This window comes from Ascaphus truei, chromosome 1 (genome assembly GCF_040206685.1).
Source record: "Ascaphus truei isolate aAscTru1 chromosome 1, aAscTru1.hap1, whole genome shotgun sequence".
Taxonomy (NCBI): Eukaryota; Metazoa; Chordata; class Amphibia; order Anura; family Ascaphidae; genus Ascaphus; species Ascaphus truei.
In genome coordinates, this window is record NC_134483.1 from 464,781,711 (window position 1) to 464,808,934 (window position 27,224).

The 27,224-nt window shown below is 43.8% G+C and overlaps 1 protein-coding gene and 1 long non-coding RNA gene across 3 annotated transcripts in view; one reads left to right on the forward strand and one right to left on the reverse strand.

Annotated features, from left to right (window-relative positions):
- Nucleotides 1–22,185, forward strand: part of PDCL2 (phosducin like 2) — an 81,884-nt gene extending 59,699 nt beyond the window's left edge. For both annotated transcript variants that reach the window (XM_075566313.1, XM_075566322.1), the window contains 2 exons: nt 6,729–6,937; nt 21,890–22,185. In XM_075566313.1, coding sequence (XP_075422428.1) covers nt 6,729–6,937; nt 21,890–22,029 — 349 coding nt within the window. In that variant the 3' untranslated portion in view covers nt 22,030–22,185. The remainder of the gene's footprint in view (nt 1–6,728; nt 6,938–21,889) is intronic.
- Nucleotides 1–26,735, reverse strand: part of LOC142463493 (uncharacterized) — a 31,223-nt gene extending 4,488 nt beyond the window's left edge. The window contains exon 1 of the long non-coding RNA XR_012787445.1: nt 26,671–26,735. This is a non-coding gene — a long non-coding RNA (uncharacterized LOC142463493). The remainder of the gene's footprint in view (nt 1–26,670) is intronic.
- Nucleotides 26,736–27,224: the final 489 nt, after the last annotated feature.

Here is a 27,224-nt window from a genome sequence, read left to right on the forward strand (position 1 = left end):
TATCCATGGGGTGGGAGTTAGAGCCTGAGAGAGACACATGTTGGGATCTACTTGATAGGTAGGACTGAAACCAGTTTAAAGCATGCTTCCCTATTCTAGAGCACTGGAGTTTGTTTAGCAAGATAACATGATCAACAGTATCAAAAGCCTTTACAAAATCTAGGAATATTGCACCAGTGGGCTGTCCCAGTTCCATTCCACATTGGATTTCATTGCAAACTTTTAGCAGGGTAGTTACCGTGGAGTGTTTGGGGCGAAAGCCAGATTGGAATTGGCTAGGGAAACTTATCTTGGTATAGTAATCGCTTAATTGGGAGTGAATACATTTTTCCATGACTTTGGATAGTATTGGGAGAAGAGAGATTGGCCTGTAGTTTGAGACCATGTTTTTGTCCCCGCTTTTGAAGATTGGGACAACTCTAGCAGTTTTTCAGGTCTTGGGGATATGGCCAGCAGACAGAATAGAGTTGACTATGGAAGCAAGCGGTTTGGCAATGGCTGGGGCACCAAGTCGTTGGAACTTAGATTGCAGCAGGTCAGGTCCACATTGGCTGCTTAGTTTTAATTTGAGGCGCTCGTGTAATCTCCTTTTCAGATACTAAGACACATTCAAAATTGTGAGCAGAGTTGGGAGAGGGTTGTGCTGTAGGGGTACTCTCAGAATGAGATTTGTGGTTTGGGTTGCGTTTCGCTAATAAGTAGCACACCCCACAAAGTAATCATTGAATGCATTTGCAATGTAAGTGGGATTTGTCAGAGTAATAGCCTCAGTGATATTATGTGGTTGTTCATGGCTAGAAGGCTGGTATACATTGTGGATAACCTTCCAGAAGTTAGCTGGGTTTGATGTATTTGGCGAAGATTGTCAGAGTAATATTGTGCTTTTGCATGTCTTGTTTTGCCTTGTGCACATATTCCGCAGGCATCTGTAGTTATTAAGATCCTTGGTAGTGCTAGTTACTTTGTGTCTTTTCCATAAGACATCCCTGAAATGGTAGAGTGCTATATGGTCAGTTGTAACCCACGGAAGGTGGACCCCCCTTACGCTTTTGCGTAGTGGGGCATGGGTATCACAGAGTTTTAAGAGCTCGGATTGTAAATAGACGAGAGCAGAATCGGGGTCGAGAATTAAGTCGATTCTGTTCCAAGGGCAGTTGGTAAGATCAGCCAGAAACTGTTGTGGGTTAGTTTCTAAATGTTCTAATAAGGAGAACTTTAGGGCTTGATTGGGGTGATTTTAATTTTCATTGCACAGTACACTTTTGCATGGTCACTGAAAATGTCAGGAAGGGTGCCTGAGGATTGGATTCTGCTGGGATTTGAGGATAGAATCCAGTCTAGCAAGGAGTGGTTGTGAGATTTGACAGATCTGGTTGACAGATTTACTATAAATCATTCTTCCTGTTACTACACAGGTTATTAAGAATTTATATTAGCGTTAGGGACCCCTGAATTGTGGTCTGCCATGCAGTTGGCTCAGGGGCTTACAACAATTTTGGCCAAAAATGTTAAACTAAAAGACTATTATACTCGATATTTATACATATATATTTAGGCACTGTACCGTGCATGTGTTTCACTGGATGTGCTAAAAACTGAGCTCTGTCTGTGTTTTATGTTCTGTCTCTGATTTGAAATATATATTGCCATGCTCAGTAGCACTCCTCTGTGACACTCATATGCTTATATATATGTTGTGGGTATTTTGGGGGTTCAATAGGAGCTTGTTGGGTGTCCAGTATGTTTTAGAAAAGGGGAGGCAGATTTTGCAAACTAGGATTTCAAAAGAGGGTGGGCTTGGGGGGCAATTTAACAGTGTAAATTGTAAGGTGTCTGCAATATGACTGCTGAGACTAAGGTGTCTGCTTCCAGTGACTGAGCTCCAGATCAGAACCAACGCTAAAACCACCTTAACTCCTGTTACTAGTTTTAAATACCTGGGCATATGGTTTGACTCCCACTTAACATTCGGGATGCACATTGATACCATGACATCCAAAACATATGCCAAACTAGGTGTACTTTACAGGAACAAATCCTCCCTAAGCCTGCTGGTCAGAAAGCGTATTGCACAGCAGATGCTAGTGCCAATTATCAACTATGGAGACATAGTATACGGCTCGGCACCCCAAACCCACCTTGGCAAACTTGACACCCTCTACAATTCAATATGCCGTTTTGTTCTCCAATGCAACTACAACACACATCACTGCGAAATGCTCAAAGAACTAGATTGGTCATCACTAGAGTCTAGGCGCAAAGTTCACCTTTCCTGTCTTGCCTTCAAATACTTTCTGGGCAAGCTAGCCATCTATCTGAACAAGCTCCTCACCCTTACCACATGCAGTACTTATCATCTGAGATCTGACTCCAAAAGACTGTTCATGGTCCCAAGGCTCAACAAAGTATCCGGCCGCTCCTCCTTCTCTTACCGTGCACCCCAAAACTGGAACAACCTACCGGAGACTCTCAAATCCACCAACAGTTTATGTTCTTTCAAAACCAAAGCTATCTCACATTTTAATCTGGTCTGTAACTGTTACATACGCCCATAATATATAGTATCTTAACTGTGCATGCAATGTCTTGTATATAATGTATACCCTGTTCACTTATGTAACTATGTATTTGTAACCATGTATTATTTGTAATTTAACTATGCCCAGGACATACTTGAAAACGAGAGGTAACTTTCAATGTATTACTTCCTGGTAAATGAACAAAGTGAAGGATCCAGGGCACTACGGACTTGTAGAAGAGAAATTTATTCTAGGCACACAACGTTTCGAGCTGTACAAAGCTCTTTCTCAAGTGACTGGCCAGTCACTTGAGAAAGAGCTTTGTACAGCTCGAAACGTTGTGTGTGCCTAGAATACATTTCTCTTCTACAAATCCGTAGTACCCTGGATCCTTCAATTTGTTCATATACTTTGAAATTACACCAGACAGGTTTGTTTCCCTGAACCACGGAGCACCGGTACCTCTAATCGCAAGTATATTGCTTATATTATACATGTTTAGGTGTGCAGACATAACTCCTTATTGATTACTTCCTGGTAAAATATTGTATAAATAAATAAATATAAACTAACACCCCTCCTCCTCTCTTTGGCCTATCATTCCTAGAAATGGAGTATCCCTGAATGGCGATATTTGCATCGAGGATCTTAGGGGTTAGCCATGTTTCTGTGAGAATGATGGCTTTGGGTTTATGCATAAGGCACCGTGCCCTTAGTTCATCCAGTTTGGGCAGCAGGCTCCGGATATTTATATGGGCGACAGACCTTTTTGGAATTTGAAGGGGGTATTCTCAGATGTATGGGACAGAGTTGAACAGGGAGGGCCTGGGTTAAGTTCAATATCACCTGCTAAATAGACTAACAGCATGAGTAGAAATTTGAGTAGTTGCTTGCAAGTTGTAATTTTGTGTTGTTTGCCATTAGAGTAAGCGGTGGTTGGTGTGCTGCTTTTCAGAGTTCTCCACCAACATTCAGGGCTTTCGAGTAATCCAGGGTGTATAATGATATTGGGTGTGGGACAGGAGGGAGGGGATTGCAATGGATAGAGAGAGTAACATTTCCATGAGGCCACAAGAAAGAACAAAGTTGAGATACATAGCAGGTTCATTATCACAGAGGTTGGTAATGTTGCATGAAGCTGTTGTGAGCCAAGTGAGTGTGTGCAGATTAAGCAGCAGAGGTGTGCCTTTTATTTGCCAATTTTGTTTTGCTGCATTGCAATGCTAGGGCCTATTCAGGGTTTGCAGAGGGAGTTGGTTGAAGGGTGGGGGAGGCTGTTGGGAGAGGCTGCAGTAAATAAGGTGTATGGGGGGGGGTTAAAAGCACAGGCTGACAAGCATGGGATCATAGTGTGGACAGATAAGCTTACCGTTTGTTGTCTTGTGTATAAGATGTAGTCCCCAGTCCACCTCTTGTCAAACTATAGTCTAACTATATATTCTCACTTAAAGATGATCACTTTAAGATGCATCATTTTAGATTCCAATGCTACCCTGCCAAGGCTTTCCCTTAAACTGGTATTACATTTGTACATCTAAGCAGTCACATGACCCGCCCCCCAATAAATCTGTAAATCTGTTACAGTTGGACACTTAGCAGCACACAATTAACAAAACAACGTTTGCTATCCAAAACTTACCAGAGATCAATAATAAAGGCTGGGTGGGGTATTTCTTTTTAAAACAGGGGGTTGCAGATCAATCAGTGGGTTTAAACATACCAGAGATGGACTTATAGGGGGAATGTGGTGAGTCTTTTAGGAGAAAATGTCATTAAGAAGATGTAGTACAACTAGCAAACGACTAACATTGTTGAAGACAGAAAAGTGTATTCACAAATGTATCAAAAAGCTGAATTGCTCTAGCAGAATATTGTGAGGTTGGTTGTAGAAAATGCAAAGCAAAACCAAGGCGGCGCTCTACGCTACCAGTGTTTGTGGTCAAAATTGAATAAATCGTGACATTTTGAAATTTATAAGTGAAAAATATTAGGCTTAGTGAATAACAGACCCTAAAACAGTGCAAATATATAAATAGTGCAAATATATAAATAGTGCAAATAAATAAACAGTGCACGGTAGGAAAAATTATATAATGAAACTGTATACTCCTCCACTCTGACCCTTAGAGAGATAAAGTTCAGTTATCTCTTCCAGACGTGTTCACAAAAAACAGAGGAACGGGGGGCTAAATCCAATAAGAGAGGGAAACAGAAAACACTACATAGAGTAGTATTGCCAGTACAAGGAACCAACTAGGCAACATAAAATCTTTCAATTGTTATATTCACAATTGAGTAGGACTCCTGACGAAGCTGCACACCCATCAAAACTTGTAGAGTCGCAGAGGGCCACATTGGTGATTCAGAAAAACAGACGCAGCCTCTCCTTCATTGCCGGGCGTCCGAAACCGGAAGTGACACCGATTGTCTTACTCAATTCTGAGTATAACAATTGAAGGATAGTCGACATGCTCATTTATGTCAACTGTTTCAAAATAATGCACCAATAGTTAACTAAACGTTTTTTTGTTTTTTTTTAACTAAATTAAGGACCAAAAAAACTTTAGCAAATAAGGTGATATATATTTATCAATTGATATTAACTTATTAATAAAGATGTTTATGCAGTTCAGTGAAACTAAAGCCATAAGATATATTTCCTTAGATGTTTTGAGACTACAGGCATTCCTCGTTTTACAACGCTTCGCTTTATAATGAATGGCTTATCCAACGCTATGCAATGCATACCTATATTCATTTTTACAACGCCAAAACGGCTTATCCAACGCTCTTACGACGCTTTGCAACGTTGTTTATGTGTATTTGTGTGTATATATATACACACATACACATAAACAACGTTGCAAAGCGTCGTAAGAGCATATATATATATATATATAAGTGAAAAGAGAAAAAAGGTAACCCGTATGTGAGCACTCAGGTATGCAAAAGATTAATTAATTTATTTATTTGACACAATGCAAAAAGGAATGAATAAACAGTACATGATTAAAAACACTTAAAAAAGAGGCATGGACCCCTGTCACGGTTGTTACCCTGAAACACTGATGAGCAACACTAGGGAACGACATGCATTGTCAACCCTAAACATAAGTAGGATAGTGACTCTGACAACACTTGGGTAAATCAGAGTAAGTCACAATAGGTTATTAGGTTCAAAAGGCACCTATACAACGCTAAGGATGATTCACACTACACACCAAAAGGTGGACTGGTCAAAGTATAAATGACAGTCACAAGACATCACACATCTGCATGTGCATACAATGATATGACCAATACCTTCAGCATAAATCCTGTGTAGGAAAGGTAGTGAGATGGGATAAAGTCCCTAGGTGTGTAGAGTAGAGTAGTGGAGTTGGTAAAATAGCATATATAGGAAAATACCTAATGGACGCCTATTACATAACCCTGTGATAATAGTCAGTGCCCCTAATGAAAAAATGAAGGTCACAATCCAGAAAAATAGTTTGCATAAGTGCTGGGTAGCATAGTTACGTGAGCCAATGGGTCAGGGGTCCTGCCTAGCACCCCCACTCCGACGCGTTTCGTCCAGAGACTTTGACTAGGAGTGGTCTTTTGCATACCTGAGTGCTCCCATACGGGTTACCTTTTTTCTCTTTTCACTTATATTATTCACAACCCGTGAGCACCGCCATACCTTATTCATGTAAATCAAACAGGATATCCCTTTGGCTTATGGTGGCATGATTTCTGTAAAGTAGATGCAAGGTTTTCTTTCCCTATCCCTCCCCCCTTCTTTTCCCCCGTTATTTGAATATATATATATATATATATATTATACTATATAATAATATATTATATATTATGTTATATTATATATATAATACAGTATATACACTATATAATTTATGTGTGTGCTGCATATCTTATTGCCTGCGTAAATTTTTTGGTGTATTTTAGTGTTAAAAATGCCTTCAGGAACGGAACCTTTCATTTAAACAGTGTTCATATGGGCAAACGTGTTTCGCTTTAAGACGTTTCGCTATCCAACGCCATTTTGAGTAACGCATTGTGTCGGATAACCGAGGACTGCCTGTACATATAAAACTACAGTATTATTACATTGAGTTCTATAAATATTTATTTTAAGTTGTCATTTATTACCTTTCACAATAGCTTTCTTATAGAAATCTAAGTAATTGAAAATGAAATTATCTTTTTCAGTATATCAATGTGTCTTCTGCTCAATCATCATCTCAGCCTATTGGCTAAAAAATTTCCAGAAACCAAATTCTTGAAAGCCATTGTTGATGGCTGTGTCCAAAACTACCATGATAGGTATTTACCAACATTATTCATCTACAGAAATGGGCAGATTGAAGGCAAATTTATTGGAGTTGAAGAATGTGGAGGGACCAGTTTAAACCTGGAAGGTAAAATTTAGCTTATTTTATGCATAGTTATATAAACCTTGGTTGATAACAGGTTAACACCCCAACTATCTAGAGCTACAGTATACTGATTTAAAAAATTAGACATTTTAAGTGTCCAGGAGGTTAATAAGAAGCTCTCCCCAGAGCTGGTGCTTTGAAAGCTACCAAAGCTAGAGATTAAGAAAATCATGTTTTGTTTTTTTTAGGAACTGGACATGCTCGGTGGCATACTAACATTATGAGTTAAAATGTGTGGTTCTGCCTAGGGTGTGTTTTTTTTTTTTTTTTGTACTAGGTCAGAAGCAAGGGCTCTACAGAGCTGAACCTCGTTAATTTTAGCTCCTCTGACCCTTTGCTTCCCGAGGTGCCTACTTTCGAAGGTACCACCGAACTGTGTTCTCCAGGGTGAGCAATATGGCGGTTTAAAAGACAGACGGGACAATAGGAAATCGAAATGGATGACAGTGCAGCATCCTAATGGCTGGCGTGATGCCTTTACACCTGCATATGGAACCAGGGTACCTTCCGAGGTATGTATCTCGGAAAGCAGGGGGTCCCCAAAGCTGAAATGAACATGGTTCAATTTGTTTTCCATTAAATGCTCATTTAAACTCATAGGCTTCTGGGGGGGTTGCTGCTTTAAAGTAACAATTTGTGCTGCTAGAGGTTTTTAAAATATATATTTTTTAGATTTTAGTTATCCTTCATTTATCTGAAGTGTGGACTCTCCTGGTCTTTCCTAATCCTTTCAGTGCCCTATTGACATAAACCTTACGTCGTGAGGGGTATCACCCTGAGGGTCCTTATGACATGCACTGAACATCACAGCCTTTTGCTAGTTTTCTAGGTCGCGTTCACAATCGGCGCACCTCAAACTAAACTGAAGGGGAGGATCCTTCTGCTCCAGTCACTGGATCTATTAAGCAATTAGGTGATTATTTAGGAGAGTGGTCACGTGATCGATAGTGCTGGAAGGTCTATAGCCACCAAAAGGAATGACTATATATTGGTAGCCCTTATACCCCCACCCTAAGTGGGATTGGGGTCATCTGCTTCTCTGGCTACTTCATTTAGGTGTTGTGCTGTACCTGTGTGGCAAAAGAAGGGCTGAGTGCTCCGCGGTGTTGTGGGGAGAACAGGACAGGTTTACAGGTTACCTTAATCGTTGGTGCAGCGCTTCCGTTCATCATGGGTCCTTTGGATGGAAGGAGAATCCATACTGACACCTTGTTCTTGATTCTTAGACAGTGATCACACTGGTGATGGTATAACTGTGTTTATTGGCAGGTACATATCTCCCAGCATGGCATTGCCTTCTTCTTTGCATGGTGCTCCTCCTAGTGAGACCCAGGGTAGCTGGTACTCACTACACAGGGGGAGGAAAGAGACACACCTACTTTTGTGAGAGTGCCAGTATTTATACTCTTTGGGTGTGACTGTAACTCTGTCTCATAACTGATAGGCCATCACATCCAGTATGTGGCCCAATCAGTACCCACACCTCAGGCTGATATTCTCTGGCTGTTGCTAGGCCCTCCCTTGGATGTATCCAAGGCTGCAAATGCACACAGGGCCGTTTTGAAGGAATTAGCCCATCCACTGCCTGCACCTATCAGGCCTTAGGGCTCATTCAGGGTGGCGCTGAGCGGACGCGCACGCTCACGGTAGAAACGTTGCGACAATGCACGTGTCCTGCGTGAGCGGGCGTGCCTGCTTGGCGCTCAGCCGCGTGCCGAGCGAGCAAATTTGAATTTGCCGCTCGCAAGCGCGTCACGTGAGCGGTTCGCCCAATGAGGGCGAACCAGCTCCATGACGTAGAGGCCGCGCTCCCAGACGCGCGCACCTAGCTTGCCAGGAAAAGCAGGGCGCAGCACTGGAGTGCCAGTGCGCCTCTACCCACCCTGAACGAGGCCTTACACTGGTAGGGCCCAGGAAAAGAAGTAGCAGCCGGAGGCTAGGCTACATCTTGTTACATAGTTAGCATCTATAGAGGTGTACACAGGGCCGCCGACAGGGGGGGACAGAAGGGACAGGTGTCCCTGGCTTGGAGGCTGCAGGGGCCCAGCCGGCTGTGCAACTTGGGCCCAACCTCTGGCCAGGCCAGGCCGCCGGTCACAGCCAGCTCTGGCTCTTCCTTAACTGCCTGCAGATCTCTCCGTCACTGTGTCACATGCCAAGCTTACACCTCTTGTGCGCAACGGACCTCTCTGACGTCTGCGCAACGGACCTCTCTGACGTCTGCGCGCCGAAAGTAAGATGGCTTCCGGTGCACGCCTGCATGAGATGGAGGCCCAGTGCGCGCTGACAGCAGAAGGACGTGTGACACAGTGAGAGAGAGAGGCCTGCATGCAGCTGATGGAGAGCTGGAGCCCGCCCGCGACCGGCAGCTGGGCCTGGCTAGAGGTTGGGACCAACTTGCATCGCCGGCCGGGCCTCCGCAGCCTCTGGGCCCAGCCTGAGACCATCCCCAAGTTAAGTCTTTTTTTTAATATATGCATTTGGGGGGAGTGGGGGGATTTTCATATGAATTTGGGGGGAACGGGGTGATTTTAATATGTATTGGGGGAGCGAGGGGATTTTGATATGTATTGGGGAGTGGGGGTAGTTTAATATGTAGTGAGGGGAGCGGGGGTAGCTTAATATGTATTGGGGGGGTCTTTTTAATATGTATTGGGGGAGCGGGGTCTTTTTAATATGTATTTTGTGGAGGGATTGAGTGAGAGTGGGGTAATTGACGGACAGTGAGGGCGAGTGAGAGGGGGTGAGGGAGGGAGGGGGTGAGGAAAAGAGGGAGTAAGAGTGAGACGCAGGGGAGAGAAATACATGTGAGGCGAGAGGGTGATTGAGGAAGAGGGAGTGACATGGAGAGGAGATAAAAACTTTGGAAGAGAGGGGGAAATAGAGGGGGCTCATGAGGAGTGAAATGGGGGGGCAGGGGGCTCGCGATACCACCGACCCGGGGGGAGGGGGACCCAAAAAGTAACTTTAGTCCTGGGCCCCGAGAAATCTGTCGGCAGCCCTGGGTGTTACTAACTATACAGTATGCTTATTGCATTGAATTTCTGTGTGTTCGTGTTCTTCTGAATTTCCAATACAGAAAAAGGTAGACAGAGGAGCAATTGTAAATTACAGGCATACCCCGCATTAACGTACGCAATGGGCCTGGAGCATGTATGTAAAGCGAAAATGTACTTAAAGTGAAGCACTACCCTTTTCCCACTTTACGATGCATGTACTGTACTGCAATCGTCATATACGTGCATAACTGAGGTAAATAACGCATTTGTAACGGGCTCTATAATCTCCCCGCTTGCGCCCAGCGTCGGTACAGGTAGGGAGCCAGTATTGCTGTTCAGGACATACTGACAGGCGCATGCGTGAGCTGCCGTTTGCCTATTGGGCGATATGTACTTACTCGCGAGTGTACTTAAAGTGAGTGTCCTTAAACCGGGGTATGCCTGTACTGTGTATATACAGTAAGTATATAGATTCAACCAAATTTCTTATGCCTATTCCTTCTCCATCACCTACCGTACAACCTTTTACTATCCATTAATATTATACATCAATAGAAAGCTCTTGACCCTTGCACCCTCAACTTCCGCCATTTCGTTCCTCACCCAACCAAATAAACACAAACACCTCAGTTGGGTACAATTTATCACAGGATTTTATTATTCAAATAATAATTCCTGGATTTGGTCAGAAAGTAGCCCCACCAGCTGAACCATCATACCATGCCCACCGCCGTAACATGAACAAGTAAGCACATATGGTTCGCAACAGCTGGGGGTCCAAATTCGGGTCACACCCTTAGGCTTGCTGCCCAAGGGTGCCCTCCTGTTTGACCCCTCACACTTTTTTCACTTGTCAATTACCTGGGTAGAACTGACCAGACACCCACCACCAAAGTCGAGGCCATTTGACCCCTTAAACTTGCCTTGCCACCGCAAAACGCAGCTCCGTCCTCTCCAGGACATCTTGCAACTCCATGTTGAAGATATCCAAGGCTACCTCGGAGAGGTGAACTCCATCCCTTTGATAAAACCCTGGCAACTCTCCTTCCAAATCCTTGTGCCATATTGACATGCCATCAATGACCTCATAAAATCCGCCACTCCTCTAATGAGTTTTCTCTTGCACTTATCCACAGCCTTCCTATTCCTCACCCCCCTCCAAACCAACCAAGTTACAATCTCGGAGCACACCCATAATGCTGCCGGGAATGCTACCTTTAACTGGGCCACATACCAACTGATCGCATTCATTAAATCCCTTGATCTCATATAAGCTAGATCGTCCCCCTCCCCCCCACATGAAGGACAATCATATCCATGGCTTGCCTCTTTCTACTCTCCCGGAGGAGTGTTGGAAGTGTTTTTACCCAGTTTAAGACCTGATGACCTACCAAATGGATTCCCCATATATCCCCCTTTAAACCTAAATACCTCAAAACGGCCGCTGATCCACTCTCTTCTCGACCCAGTGGATATAGGGATCCATGCACAAATCGCCTGGACGCCTAAAAAAAAAAATATTTTTTTTTTGTTTCAGCCCTATATACAGTATATATTGCCTGTTCCAGCCCCATATACAGTATATATTGCCTGTTCCAGCCCCAACTTGGCTGTTTCTGTTGCAGCCCCAATCCAAACAGAGTGGGAGCCAAAAGCCTTTGGGTCCAAACCTGCCTTGCTCAGGCACTTTCTGAACACGTTGATAATTTGGTATTTGGTCAATGGTTCACCTCCCTCATGCACCAGTAATGAAGCCCGCCCCTCCGGTTTTAATTTTTAAATTAGGAAATGCTGCTCCTCTTCCCTCAACTAAACATCCTTAATGGACAAACCCCCATGCCTACTCTTGGCTGCACTCACAAGGTGCCCCAAAAAAGTCTAATACAATGGCCATCCTAAAGAGCTTACCTTCAAACTCTGAGAAGCAAACTCTACATGTTGCCTCCAACATCCCCCTTACAGTCTCTGGAGACACTCTTCCATAAATCCACTTACTGTGTTCTTCTCCTCCATCCCTCCACTAATCTTCTAAGCAACATATGTTTGGTGTGATCTTTCCAGCCTAAAAATCCCCATAATAAATGATATCCCAGCCAGCTGTTCTACCAGCCTGGCTGACGCATGTTCCCAGAATTGGGCTAAAAGGAAGCCCACCATTATCCAAAAACAATCCTGCTCGAACTCAATCCCTCCTTACCCCTCTGAAAAATCCTGTCAGGCCGTCCACACCCTTGCTTATGCTGCCAAGGTTGCTGGCTCCACTGACTACCTTACTATCTCCATCAACCTTCCATCCCCATCTGCCAAATTGAGCGTAGGCAAACCGAATCGGTGCCTGGAAGCAACTGCAGAAACAAAGGAAATGTCCTCCTTGAGAAGGCATCCACAATAATGTTCTCCATCCCTGGTACATGGCATTAATGAGATATTATCTTAAGACAATTGAGCACCAGAGGCCTTAAAGCTGCAGTTCAGTCTTTTTTTTTTTTATTTATTTTTTTACTTCAATAGTTTTATGTGTGCAATCTCTAATTACCTAAAGAACGGTATAGCTGCTGGTCAATTCGTTCTCCATGTATTGATAGGTCGAAATTTGGTGACATAATTAGTGAAGGGATCTGTTTATATTCTGCTTGTCTGTCAGTGGAAGCTCATGAATATTCATGAGCACTGCTGCACTGACATGTGCTAGAGGGAGGGCAGGGCTGACAAAGGTGTGTGCCAGGGCTTGTGACAGGACTTGAAGGGGAAGTGCCTTAGCAAATGGCTGTTAAAATAGAATACAAGAAAATTGGTCTTTCAAAGTTGTTTTTTTAAAAACAGAAAATGCTAAAAGTATTTTTTCTTACTACAGAACTGATTTATTTAAAAAAAACACACATGCAGGATATTGACTGAACTGCAGCTCTAATAGCCGTACCACCGGAGGAGAACTGGTGGACAATCTGTTAACCGCCAAATTATCCTCTCTCCATAGTTCCACCACCACCGCTAAAGGAAATAACTCCAAGAAAGTTATGTTCCTTATCAGACTGGACTCCCGCCACTCTCTCTACCATTGCTCTGAACATCACTTGTTACCAAAAAATGCTCTAAAGACCACTGAACCTGATGCGTCAGTAAAGAGTTCCAAGTCATGGTTAAAAACCTTCCCCAACTTTACCAATGAAGTGACATTGTACTTAACTAGGAACTCCTCCCACACTCGCATTTCCCCCCTCATGTCCTCAGATACCGTCCTAAAGTGGTGTGTGTTTTTTAGCCCTGCCATTGCTCCCACAAGCAGCCTACAAAATTCTGTTCCCATTGGCATTATCCCGACACACAAAAGTCAGATGATATTTTTGTCCCTTATTACTTCTACTTTCTGCTTCAGCTCTCTCAACTTCCCCTCTGGCAGCGTGAAAACCATATTAATTGAGTCCACCTCAATTCCCAGGAAACTCAAACCTCTGTCTTTGCTGCTGCCAGTGGGACTCCAAAGTGCTTGGCCTATTCCTAGAAGTGTTCATGCAGTCCTTCGCAAACATCTGTCGAATACACAAAAAGAAAGTCATCCAAGTAGTGGATGACCCCTGAATTTGCAGTTTCTTACCTCAACATCCAGTCTAAAGACGTACTAAAAGACTCAGAATAAAAGCGCGAGATGGAACAGCCCATCGGTAAACATACATCTACAATGTATTCCCCCTCAAAAAAACACCCCAATAAGTGAAAACATTCAGGGTGCACCGGCAACTGGTGGAAGGACGATTCCACATTTGTCTTTGCCCTTAAGGACCCCGGTCCACACCGCCCTGTCAAAGGAGGTTTTGCCATGGTGGCTCCCTAAGTGGGTCTGCCACCCTCCCTAGTGCTACTTCCTTCCTTAATTTCTCCCTAACCATTCCATGCTGTTCCAGAACAGTCTTAAAATTTCTCAGGGAAGAAAGTCTGTCTTTCTCCCTAATTGGAATCTAAAATAGCTCTGAAAAATCCTTCCCGTGTTAATTGCCATTCTTGCGCAATAGTTTTTAGAGTAGGATAACAATTTAATTACAATTCACCTGCTGCAGTCACTTGCTGTTTTTAAAAATACAATGTATGCCTTTTTTGTTAAAAGTTCCATGTTTAAATGCCTTCCTTAAAGCATTTTTCAAATTCTTATCTTTAATAGTTCTTCTCTGTTTATGAATTAAAGTATTTCTCGTCCTGTATATTTTGCGTATGACAGTTTTAATTTTTACACAAAATACAGTTTTATATTACAGTATTAATATTATTAATTTGTATATTAATAATTCATATGTATGCTCATTCATTTAGATTTTCTTTTGCAAGAAATTTTATTTTCATAACATACTGTATACATTTATCTCATTGTGCTTAATCAAATATTACGATCTACGTGACTTAAATGTGTTTGATGGTAAATCTTTATTTTGAAAAAAATCATTAAAATATACAGATCTGGAAAAAATCACTTATTATATGTAAATTATCCGGCTTGATAAATTAATTTACATGGGATAGCATTTTACAAGTTAAATCAGTCTTATTTGTGTTGCATCCTCATCAAACGCTTTCAAGTTAAACAATCATTTTGATATCTGATGGTTTAAAAAAAAAGTTTTTTTTGCTGCATATGATATTTTTGTGATTGAGGGAAATCATGCTATATACTTTTATCTTTTCATATTTCTTTTTAGTATTATAAAAAAATTTTTTATAAGAAAAATAATCTACACAATGCGCTCAACCTGATGCACAACAATATATGTGAGTGACACCACACCTATACTGTGATAACTAATAACAAATAATAAATAACGTGATATAATCCCAAACCCCACCAATGCATTGATTATGGAATGGCAGCCTTGGAACAATATAAAACAAATCTATCCAATGACTTGTTAAGTTAATGTAACGGGTATTCCACCCCACCCAATCGCATATATAGTGTGGGTGAGTAGAACATGCAGTGTTACCGGTGTGGTGCATTACCTGTTGGCTCGCAGGAGGGCTGAGCTTCCGCCACGGGGAACCTGGGGCAATTATACTAGGGGTAACCACTTACTCAATAGGTGCAGCGCCTCCACCTGCGATGGCTCCCACCAGAGGGGGAAGTGAATCCTCGCAGGACAAACACAATGATCACATACACAATGGGGTATAATAACTAAGGACTTTACTAACATGTAATACGACACATCACATTCATAATATAACCCGTGTCCCTCTCAGGAGGAGACACTAACCGTGACGTCTCGCAGGACGATTCCCCAACACTAGGTGATCCCACCCAGTGTCCAAAGAACCCCACCCAATGTCCCGCACTCTTGCAGAGAATCAATGGGTGACTGCGCAGTCACTATTAAGCTAAGGGCCCGGTGGTGCACTTAGAACTGTAGATACCTGCCGAGCACTCCGGTGCTCGGGTCAGCAACGCTTCACAAAGGGTCAGACGCGTGATGAATCCGTCTGATCCTATCCTGGCGATATTCTCTGTGACCCCCAACGTGGGTCCGAACTCCTTCACTGGAACCGCAGCATCTGCTGAGTCCCTCACTAACACAATAGCAACATGACACATACTACACTATAGGCGTCCCTATAACACAGCATCCTTAAGTGGCTTAAGGGTCAATCTCCTAGGGCCTTCGGGGTTGCCTATCCTATATAGGTAGGTCTTGTACCCACCCTACTCATAATACGGGCCCTGGGCCATGGATCCCCGGACTGGTTACCGCTATGAACCCCCCCCAGTTGCCTCGTACTACGCGCAACGCCGCCCTGGGCTATGGCTCCCCGGATTGGTTACCGCTATGAAACCCCCCCAGTGGCCTCGCCACTCGCAACACGGACCCTGGGCTATGGCTCCCCGGACTGGTTACCGCTATGAACCCCCCAGCTGTCTCGTGCCACTAATTCACAACAGGACCCTGGGCTATGGCTCCCCGGATTGGTTACCGCTATGAAACCCCCCAGCTGTCCCTATCTTCCCTTCTGTTCCCCAGTTGCTAACTAAAGTAAGTGACAGGTTCCCTATCCTGAGGGCTATCCCTGGCAACACTCACACTACTGGGGGACTCAGGGCCATCTTGGGCCAAGGGGGTGCTGGCCTAGTACAGGGAGTCCCTCGCTCCTGTACCCTACCTCCTTCCCTTGACTGCTCCTTCCTCTGACTGACAACGTAGCTGCAAGCCCGCCAAATGTATCCACTTGCTCTCCTGGCAGTCCTGCAGCCCTATTGGCTCCTATGAGGCACCTGGTGCCTGTCTCCCTATGCCTCCTGGGAATTGTAGTCCCAAGGCCCTTACTGTAACATTGGGGCCGCGTGCGCGCCTTCCCTGTGCTTACACTAACCCCTAATGGCCGCCGCAATCTCTCCCTACCTCTCGCGCGACTCTCCTGGCATGCGCGACTATCTCGGGCCGCCGGGGACTCTCTGCGCATGCGCGAACCGGCGCAACATGGCGGCGCCCTGTGCAAGAGCCGCCGGAGATCTCCTGCACTCCGGCGAGCTCCCTCCTCGGCCCCCACCCTCCTGAATGGCCGTCGGGTCTGCCGCTTGCCGCTGGCAGTACCCGACAGCGTCCGTGACCACGGAGGCGCCCGGGGGGGTCGCAGGGGGAAAAAGATGACCTGGCTACACTCTCCCCCTGGTGAAAAACCCAACGCCCTCGCTTGGGGAACGACATAACATGGTACAATTTTACACACTGAAAAATGGCATGGCATACCCCGTACACTTAACAGATCGACTGCAACATCCTCAAAACATGGCACATTTTCACACAATGCAAAATTACATGGCATATCACACCCACTATTACCCAAGGCCAGCTGAGTATCAGCTGCTTGCTGAGACCATTTGTGGGGTGCCCCTAACTGATCAGGTGGGGGTACCTCACTTTTGCGTCCGTGAGCCTCTCCCAGAAAATTCTCTTGAAGAGCACACTCTGGGGTGACAGTCACTGGTTCAGTACTACTTCCTCCCCCTGGTGGAAGGAATAGCACAGTGTCTTTCAACCCGGTCTTTACCTGGTCATCCACGCCTTGGAAACAGCAGGCCAGGCGGCCAAGACCTTTCCCACGGTCCACTACTTGGCGGATGGGCCGCTTCTTCTTGGGCGCAAAGGAGGCAACTTCTACCAGCTCCTTTGCCACATAGTCCTTGTCCCTACATACGTGCTCAGCTTCCACTGAGAAGCGAGAACTGGACACTGTCTCTTTACTCAAAGTCTCTGCTTCACCTGGCAGGGGGTAAAGAGTAGACACCTTACCCCTGCGGTGATTCTCGGTGGCCAACAGGTCCTCGGGGACGCTGTCAGTTCCCACCTCGGCTGTCTCGGGACCTGCCTCCTGTACTTCTGGGGCAGTCCACTTGCTGTCCTTAAACTCGGGAGCGTTGGATCCCAGTCCTGGGACCATTTGGGTTGGAGCGCACGGGCTCTCACTCAGATCAGGAACCGTAACTCTGGCCTGTTGCACGGCCACCTCCATCGGAGCCTGTGGGGAGCAAGGGGGTTCCTTACCACTCTGCTGGCTTGCGATGGGTTTCTCTTCTTCTGGAATGATAGGCAGTGGGTACTGGTCCACTCGCACTGTAGGACAGCTATCTTCTAGGGGGGACACCTCCGCCAGGACGCGATGTCGAGTGGAGCCATTCGCCCAGGTGTCCAGACTTAAGAAGCTATCGTGCTCCGCGGTCACCTGGAGGCTCACACCCAACACCCCTGGGGCAGTCAACTCACCCCTGTCGTCGTCAACAGGTACTGATCCCAAGCCTGGGACCGATGGTACCTCTGTAGGCCGGACTGGCCGTGGTAGGGCACACGGGCCCACAGCAGGCTCTGTATGCTGTGATTCCTCTGTCTCCTCTGCTGGTTCGGCATGCTGGGGAACAATAGACTTCAATAACCGCACACCGCAACACTCACAGTAGGACCACCATGTCAATGTCTCTCTAGAACAGTTACAAGTGGGGCTAAAACACTGTATGCCCATTTCTCCTTCCACCTCGATGGTCCTGTAGTCGAGGGATAACCGAGACACTTTGGCTCCCTGAGCGTGGGCTTCTTGCAGGCAGGAGCATATGAAGAGAAGAGAATCTACTCCGGGCGCACGCCAGGCCACATACATATTGGGGTGTATGTCCTGACAGTCTATCTCGGTTTCCTGCTCAGAAAGAAAATATTCCATGTCCACGACAATGCCTTCCTCCTCCTCTTCCTCCTGGTGAATAGAAGGGTCTAATGGCTGTTCACTGTGCTCACTCCCCCTGGTGGAATTTAAAGGAGGGGTGTGCTCTATCACTGGATGGCTCTGGCTCTGCACTGAGTCACTCACATTGCGGGGGCGGGGCTCTGGTTTTCCCGCCAGTCCCGGATGGTTTTCTGCAAAATCAGTCTGCGCCTTGGGGGCGGTATCACGTGCACGCATCTCACTTGGAGGAAGTTGCCATGGCGTGGGGTCAGCGTATACTAAAGGGTAACCCTCAGGGGGACACCCGGGCATAAATAACATGGACGGTGACTCGGACGGGCATATATCCCTTGAGGATGACACAACAAAAAGTCGCGATCTCCACGGGGACGTGGAAGCTGGCTCTAAGTCTATAAGAAGAGCGTGCTGCCACCCAGGGATTTTACGCATATGCTCATAGATCTCATCTTCAGATATATTGGCGGGAACGCCTTCTAAGGCCACCACACGGCGGGGACTAAGATTTTTTATCCTCAAGGCCCAGGCGAGGACCTCGTGTCCGGACTTGACAACCATGGTGGAAAAAATTAGGACTTGGACAATTTAGAAAAAAATGGAACAGGGCACCCCAGGTCTATCTCAGCAGCGCCTCCAAATGTAACGGGTATTCCACCCCACCCAATCGCATATATAGTGTGGGTGAGTAGAACATGCAGTGTTACCGGTGTGGTGCATTACCTGTTGGCTCGCAGGAGGGCTGAGCTTCCGCCACGGGGAACCTGGGGCAATTATACTAGGGGTAACCACTTACTCAATAGGTGCAGCGCCTCCACCTGCGATGGCTCCCACCAGAGGGGGAAGTGAATCCTCGCAGGACAAACACAATGATCACATACACAATGGGGTATAATAACTAAGGACTTTACTAACATGTAATACGACACATCACATTCATAATATAACCCGTGTCCCTCTCAGGAGGAGACACTAACCGTGACGTCTCGCAGGACGATTCCCCAACACTAGGTGATCCCACCCAGTGTCCAAAGAACCCCACCCAATGTCCCGCACTCTTGCAGAGAATCAATGGGTGACTGCGCAGTCACTATTAAGCTAAGGGCCCGGTGGTGCACTTAGAACTGTAGATACCTGCCGAGCACTCCGGTGCTCGGGTCAGCAACGCTTCACAAAGGGTCAGACGCGTGATGAATCCGTCTGATCCTATCCTGGCGATATTCTCTGTGACCCCCAACGTGGGTCCGAACTCCTTCACTGGAACCGCAGCATCTGCTGAGTCCCTCACTAACACAATAGCAACATGACACATACTACACTATAGGCGTCCCTATAACACAGCATCCTTAAGTGGCTTAAGGGTCAATCTCCTAGGGCCTTCGGGGTTGCCTATCCTATATAGGTAGGTCTTGTACCCACCCTACTCATAATACGGGCCCTGGGCCATGGATCCCCGGACTGGTTACCGCTATGAACCCCCCCCAGTTGCCTCGTACTACGCGCAACGCCGCCCTGGGCTATGGCTCCCCGGATTGGTTACCGCTATGAAACCCCCCCAGTGGCCTCGCCACTCGCAACACGGACCCTGGGCTATGGCTCCCCGGACTGGTTACCGCTATGAACCCCCCAGCTGTCTCGTGCCACTAATTCACAACAGGACCCTGGGCTATGGCTCCCCGGATTGGTTACCGCTATGAAACCCCCCAGCTGTCCCTATCTTCCCTTCTGTTCCCCAGTTGCTAACTAAAGTAAGTGACAGGTTCCCTATCCTGAGGGCTATCCCTGGCAACACTCACACTACTGGGGGACTCAGGGCCATCTTGGGCCAAGGGGGTGCTGGCCTAGTACAGGGAGTCCCTCGCTCCTGTACCCTACCTCCTTCCCTTGACTGCTCCTTCCTCTGACTGACAACGTAGCTGCAAGCCCGCCAAATGTATCCACTTGCTCTCCTGGCAGTCCTGCAGCCCTATTGGCTCCTATGAGGCACCTGGTGCCTGTCTCCCTATGCCTCCTGGGAATTGTAGTCCCAAGGCCCTTACTGTAACATTGGGGCCGCGTGCGCGCCTTCCCTGTGCTTACACTAACCCCTAATGGCCGCCGCAATCTCTCCCTACCTCTCGCGCGACTCTCCTGGCATGCGCGACTATCTCGGGCCGCCGGGGACTCTCTGCGCATGCGCGAACCGGCGCAACATGGCGGCGCCCTGTGCAAGAGCCGCCGGAGATCTCCTGCACTCCGGCGAGCTCCCTCCTCGGCCCCCACCCTCCTGAATGGCCGTCGGGTCTGCCGCTTGCCGCTGGCAGTACCCGACAGCGTCCGTGACCACGGAGGCGCCCGGGGGGGTCGCAGGGGGAAAAAGATGACCTGGCTACACTAATATGATGAAACAAAAATGAATAAAGTCCTGGCGCAAAATATCACAGAGAATACCAGTCCTTCCTTGGAAAAATGGGGAGGGGAAGGAAAGTGAAGTCCAAGACAATCCTGATCACACTGTCACTTCTTTTCTGTATAGAATTTTCTTTTTCTAATTCCTCATGATTCCAAGGTTCTGCAAAGATAAAATACAGAAAACCATTGCGCAATATCTTCTGGGTGATTGAGACTGTCTCCCCCAGCCACTATCTACTTAAAGCAAAGTTGCAGAAAGCAGGTATTAATTGGTATCTTTATCCCTGAAGTCAGGTCACTGCAGCTAACGCTGGATCACTGCACACAATGCGTTGTCCTCAGATGTCTATATCCGAGGGAGGAAGGGATCCAACCCCAGGTGTTTGGTCTGAAAAAAGGACTTTTGTCCAGAAACGTTACCTTGTCATTGGCTCTGATGAATTCAATACACTTTGAAGTTTTTTGACTCTACCACAGTCTTTTGTGTGCTCCTTCTATTTCTTGTTAGTGCCAACAGAAGTGCTACTGGCAATGTGACCTTAACAGAAAACAAAAAAAAGCTGTTGCCGCCAATATGACTAATATATATATATATATATATATATATATATATATATATATATATATATATATATATACAGTGTTCGACAAACCTATACATTTGCTCGCCCCGGGCGAGTGGATTTAACCCCCGGGCGAGTAAATATTGGCCCAAGCAGCACACGTTTGGTACTAGGTGGCGAGTAGATTTTTTTTGTGTGGCGAGTAGATTTTTTGGTAATTTGTCAACCACTGTATATATATATAAATATATATTTATATTTATATTGTTTCTGAGAAGGGTAATTCCATAGAATACTTTGAACAAAAAATATTAAGCCTGTAACCACATCAAGATAGACCCTTTCCACGGGTTTTTACAGTACTCATTTTATACGGTGTACTTTGAATTTCTCTTACTATAAATGCAAAAGTAAAAACAAAACAATTCTAGAGTTTATAGCAAGAAATGCATTGTCAAGAAGAAATTCAAGTACACGGTATACAATTGGTAAAATAGGGATCTGCTGAATGAGTATACACTGCTATTGTAGCAAGTTTAACATACCAGACTAAGTTCAACAACATTAATCAATGTAATTCATTTTTTAATTTACAATTTTAATTTCCTAGTGCAAATATGTATTACTGTATGTAGAAACCAAAACAAACTTTGTATATTACATTCTGTGATTAAAAAAAACAATACATCACATTAGCTCATGTGTTATTGATAGTATTAGCACTGTTTTTTCCAATAATTATTTTTGTTAATATTTATTTTCATATTTTTAATAAGAACTTGAATGGAAGCTTGCAAAAGTAGGAGCAGTAAAATCTGACATGGAAGAAGATCCAAAGAAGGAAATTGTTGACATGATGATGTCTTCAATAAAGCATAATTCTATTCACTGCAAGGATGCCGAACTTGACAATTAGGAGTGCAAACTATAATAATTTATAATAAAATATACTACTGAAGAAATAAATATGAAAAGGTAGAAGTTGTGATTGATAAGCTAACTGATCTCTGCAAATTGTATGCCTTAAGGAAGGTTTGTTTTACTCTAGGAGACAATAAAGAATTAAAACAAATTATAGAGTGCCAGAACTTATATTATTGGATATGAGAAACTAAGCAGTATTTCTGGTACATTATTTCAAGTGAAACATTGGTGGATGTCCGTGTTCTGTAATCTAAATGTATTTAACATGGTCACAATTAATGTTTTCTGAAAACTTCTAAACAACTGTTTGAAGACTTTACAAGTTTTGGACATACATTTGTAGATCTTTTAAATATAATATATGTAGCAATTCTTAAAAATGACAGTGAGCAAGGCTTGATATTTTCTATTCTATTACAACTCTAGTATAAATTGATCTGTATCTTTAAATGCTTTTATGCACATAGTGAAGTTTACTATAGATGTCAGTGCGCTACATCTTCCAAACACATAACTCAAAATGCAGGAGTATTAAAGTAGCTTTTAAAAGAGACCACTGTTTACTGATTGCTGTAATGCAATGTAATAGATTATTTAGTCATACCATAGTTGCATTCTTTCTTTCCAATATCCAAAGAATAAGAGGGTGACATTTTTCCTCAATCTTCATTTTCTTTTTATACTCATTTGCAAGTATTTATTTGAATATGAATCTTAATTTGCTAAATTCTTAATGTGTAAATTGTCCACATTGCAAACTAAATGCTTTTTGATATTTTCATATGGAGGTGCACCTGTAAAGCTAACTATGATAGTAAATTATAATATAGAAATAAGAAGTGTTTTCCAATTATATCAATGCCCAAACTTTTTTTTTATAATGAAGACCAAGAAGAATTATTGAGAAACGTCAATACCCTTGCAAACACTGCTACTGCCACTAAACTAGGATGGAGGGAGGGAGGGACAAGAAACAGATAAACTAAATAGAATAGATGGGGATGGGGAAATAGCAAGGGGTCATGGAAGTAGAATGGGGGTAAGTGGGAGTTTGGCAAGCAGGGAGACACCCATATTAAATACAGATAATACTAGAAAAATTCTAAAGACTAAACCAAGTTGACACAGAAAGGAAGAAGAAGATTAGAATACCACAGGCTGAAAAAAAAACTTAAATGCATGCTTGCTAATGCAAGAAGCCTGACAGATAAAATGGGTGAGCTTGAATTAATAGCTGCAAGGGAGCAGTATGATATCATAGGCATTACTTAAACATGGTGGGATGAAACTCAAGACTGGGCAGTTCATTTAGAGGGTATTTCCTTTTTCGGAAGTGTAACAAGGGACTTACCCTGTTCAGAAAACTTGCCTCTAATCCAGCAGTGTGCTGGTTAATTGACCAGTACCTGGCTGATTAGAGGTGTTAGAAAAAGCCTGCCTCTGAGACAGGAAGTGAGACTTCTTAGCACACCTGTGAGCTGAACAAGGAGACAGACGTCTTGAGCCTGCCAGAAGAGACTGCACGCTGCCAGCAAGACACAGGAGAAAGTACTTCTAAACCTGGAGAACAAAGAAGCCTTCCCCTACAAGAGACAGAGAAGACTTTCCTTTCTAAGACTTTTTGTATATCTGCACATATCAAGATATATGTTTGGGGCTGGGAGACAAGCTGATCTAAAGGGAGTTGTGGACTGCATAGGTTTAACTAGAAATACTCCCAAGTGGAACAGAAGCTTGGTTTGACCCCTTATTTGCATACATTTGGATGTTTTCTTGTGTTAAAGAAACGGGCGCAATAAAAGCCGTATTTAATTTCACCTTAAAACAGTCTCCATTGCATACCTCTGCACATGTCCTCTTACATATGGTAAGGAAAAAAGAGAGATCCAGCGCTCCACGGATTTCTAGATAAATGAATTTATTGTGCCACACGACGTTTCGACCAACAGGTCTTTTTCAAGTGACTAGGCATACACCAAATGAGGATCTACCTAGTATATATCCTCTTACATTAACATAACAAGTGAAAAACAGTTAAATAATCACCCCAGCTTCTCCCAATCCGCTGCCCCTGATCAGTGCTACCTTCATGCATAGCCATAACAGTCCATGAGAGTCTATTTCCGTTTTTTTGGCCCACTTCCGGTTTTTGCGTTCCAGTGACGTCACGATCCTCTTCTGCGCATGCGTTCCAGCGTCGTCCTCGTCTCTCCGTCGGCCTGTTCTGACGTCAGTGTTCTTGCAAGGATTGGTTATCCCTTCCTCGTGATGCTGTGGGGGCTGTCTGCTCACTCTATGAGCTGTAAGCCTTCTTTCTGCGTCGCGATGTGGGAGGTACTCCTGCGCCCTGCGTCATAGGCATCTTGTTGTCATCCTTGACTCCTGTTAAAATGGGCTTTTCTTCTTTCTCTCTCAATGTGCAATTTAGTCCTTTAGTATGCATAAAAAGAACCATTGTATATGATCAGAGGTAGCTATATATAGTGTGTTCCAGTGTAAAATATAATATGTGCAAAAAACAACATTTAATAAAAGCTTTTGGAATGCTTGTCAACCTATTTTGTCACTTACTCACTTTAAAGGCTTTTCACCAACAGCAGCCATGCCGCCTAAGAAACATTCTTATCTCCGATTAAGAAAACAGTTGAAAGATATGTAATCATTTAGCCCTTTTGGATAAACTGTGTCCAGAGTGTATGTCCAGTATGACTCACGCTGTAATAAAAGTGTATCAATATCAATTACTGTGGATTTTCTTTTTATTTGTTCTATCCCCATTAAACGAAGGGATGAGACTGGGTGTTTGTGGTCAATAAAAACTGTATTTTCTGATTTATTATTGATCCTGCTTTTATGTTCAATAAATCTGGTCTTTAGATTCCTTTTCGTCTTACCCACATATAAAAGTCCACAAGGGCATTTGATAATATATATAACTTGTGTAGTAGTGCAGGTGATGCGTTTATTAATTTTACATTTTGCACCACTTCTTGGATGACAAAATACATCGCCTGTCATTAAACTATTACATACCGAACAATTAAAACACTTGTAGCTGCCTGCTTTTGGATCACTTAGAAAATGTGTGCCCACATAATGCTCTTTTTTATCTGCTTTAATTAGAATATCCTTGATATTTTCTTCTCTTTTATAGGCAAATCTAGGTGTTTCCTTACATATGTTTCCTAATATCTTATCTGTTTAAAGAATTTTCCAATGTTTTTGTATAGTTTGTTTTACAAATTTACTTGCAGTTGTATATTTGCTGACAAAGGTCATTTTCTCTTCTTTAACTATTGGCCTAGTCTCATTTAGTGGTTCCTTTCTCAAAGATTTTTCCACTGTGGATGCTTTATGTCCCCTTTCTGTGAACCTAGTTTTTATATCTTCTATGGTTCTAGCTAAGTGCATAGGCCTGTCAACAATTTTTCCCGCTCTTATTTTTTGTGAATATGGTAACATCCTTTTTAAAGGGTCTGGATGAAAACTAGATCCATGCAATGTAGAATTTCTATCCGTAGGTTTTCGGAATAGATCTGTATGCATCTCATGTCCATTATATGTGATCATTACATCTAGATATGATATTTGTGATTTACTCCAATTCTTAGTTAATTTAATTGGTGTAGGTAATTCTGCCAAATATGTGAAAAACTCAATTAGTTCGTTTTCTGTTACCTCCCAGATAAAAAAGAGGTCGTCTATATAGCGACAATAGAAGAGCATCTTACTAAATAATTGTGTGTCATAGATGTGTTGTTCCTCAAAATGTGACATGTATAAGTTGACATAGGATGGTGCTACATTGCTCCCTATGGCGGTACCTGTAGTCTGCAAATAAAAATTGGTCTCAAACTTGAAATAATTTTTGTGTAAAATGAAATGTAGCAGAAGCATGATGTAATCAGTTGGTGGACCTTTTTTGTGACTTATTTCTAATTTTTCTCTGACCACTTCTAAACCTTCTGTGTGAGGGATGATTGTATAGAGACTGGTGACGTCCATGGTCACCAGAAATAAGTCTGTCATTAAACTCAATTGACCTTATTTTATTTAAAAAGTCGAACGTGTCTTTGATATATGATCTTCCCTCTACCACTAATGGTTGTAAAAAAGTGTCTACAAACATTGACAATGGTTGGTTGATGGAATTTGTGGCAGATATGATCGGTCTGCCTGGGGGATTATGTAGATTCTTGTGTATCTTTGGTAATAGATACAATACTGGCCGACGTGGGTGCTCCATTGTTAAAAATTCTACCTCCTTTTCTGTCAGCCATGTGTTTCCCAAACCCAATTGTAAGATTTGTTTTATTTCTTCTTGGTATGGGTTTGTGGGATCATGTGTTAATTTTACATAACAGTTTGTGTCTGATAGTTGTCTATAGGCTTCTGCCCTATATTGTTCATAGTTTTGAAGAACGAGTGCACCTCCTTTGTCTGCTCTTTTTTAAGATGATTTTGGGGTTATCGGCTAAATGTTTTAAACACTGTTTCTGACTGATGTTAAGGTTGTAATGTATACGGTGTCTTTTCTTGAAATATGTATTTACATCATGTTTAACAAACTCATGTATGCTTGTACTGCTGAATTCTTAACAGGAGGTACAAAATTAGATTTTAATTTACATACCGTTTCTTTAGTCAAACTTTGAGTGGCTACTGATGGCTGCTGCTGTTGCATGGCTGGTCCCCTGTTGAGAAAAAAAGATTTTAGGTTTAATTTTCTCTCCAGCTTGAAGAGCTCCACCTCTAAATCAAATCTGTTTGCTGTAGTGGTGGGTACAAATGAGGGACCTCTAGACAGAACTTCCAATTCTGTTTTGGACAGTGAGTAATCAGAAAGATTAATAACAAGACTATGCACGCTACTTATTGCCGGGGTCTCAAGACGGGCGGTGTCCGTTGATTTTCGTCTCCCCCTCCTTGTCTTTTTTCTTTTGCCTTTTTTCCCGTCCCTCTCCCTCCTCCTAAAAAAGAAGAAGAAGAGCTGGAGGATCCTGGTGTCTGTCCCTGTGTCTCATCAGCAGATGAACTGGCCTCTTGGTCACTGGAGAAATTTTCTCTTTTTTGATTCTTTCTTGGCTTTCCTTTATTTGTGGATCTGGTGCGCTTATCTTGCTTAGTCCATATGTATACACTATTTTCTTTGTAGTCTCCCACTACTTTTTTAAATTTCTGTTTTTT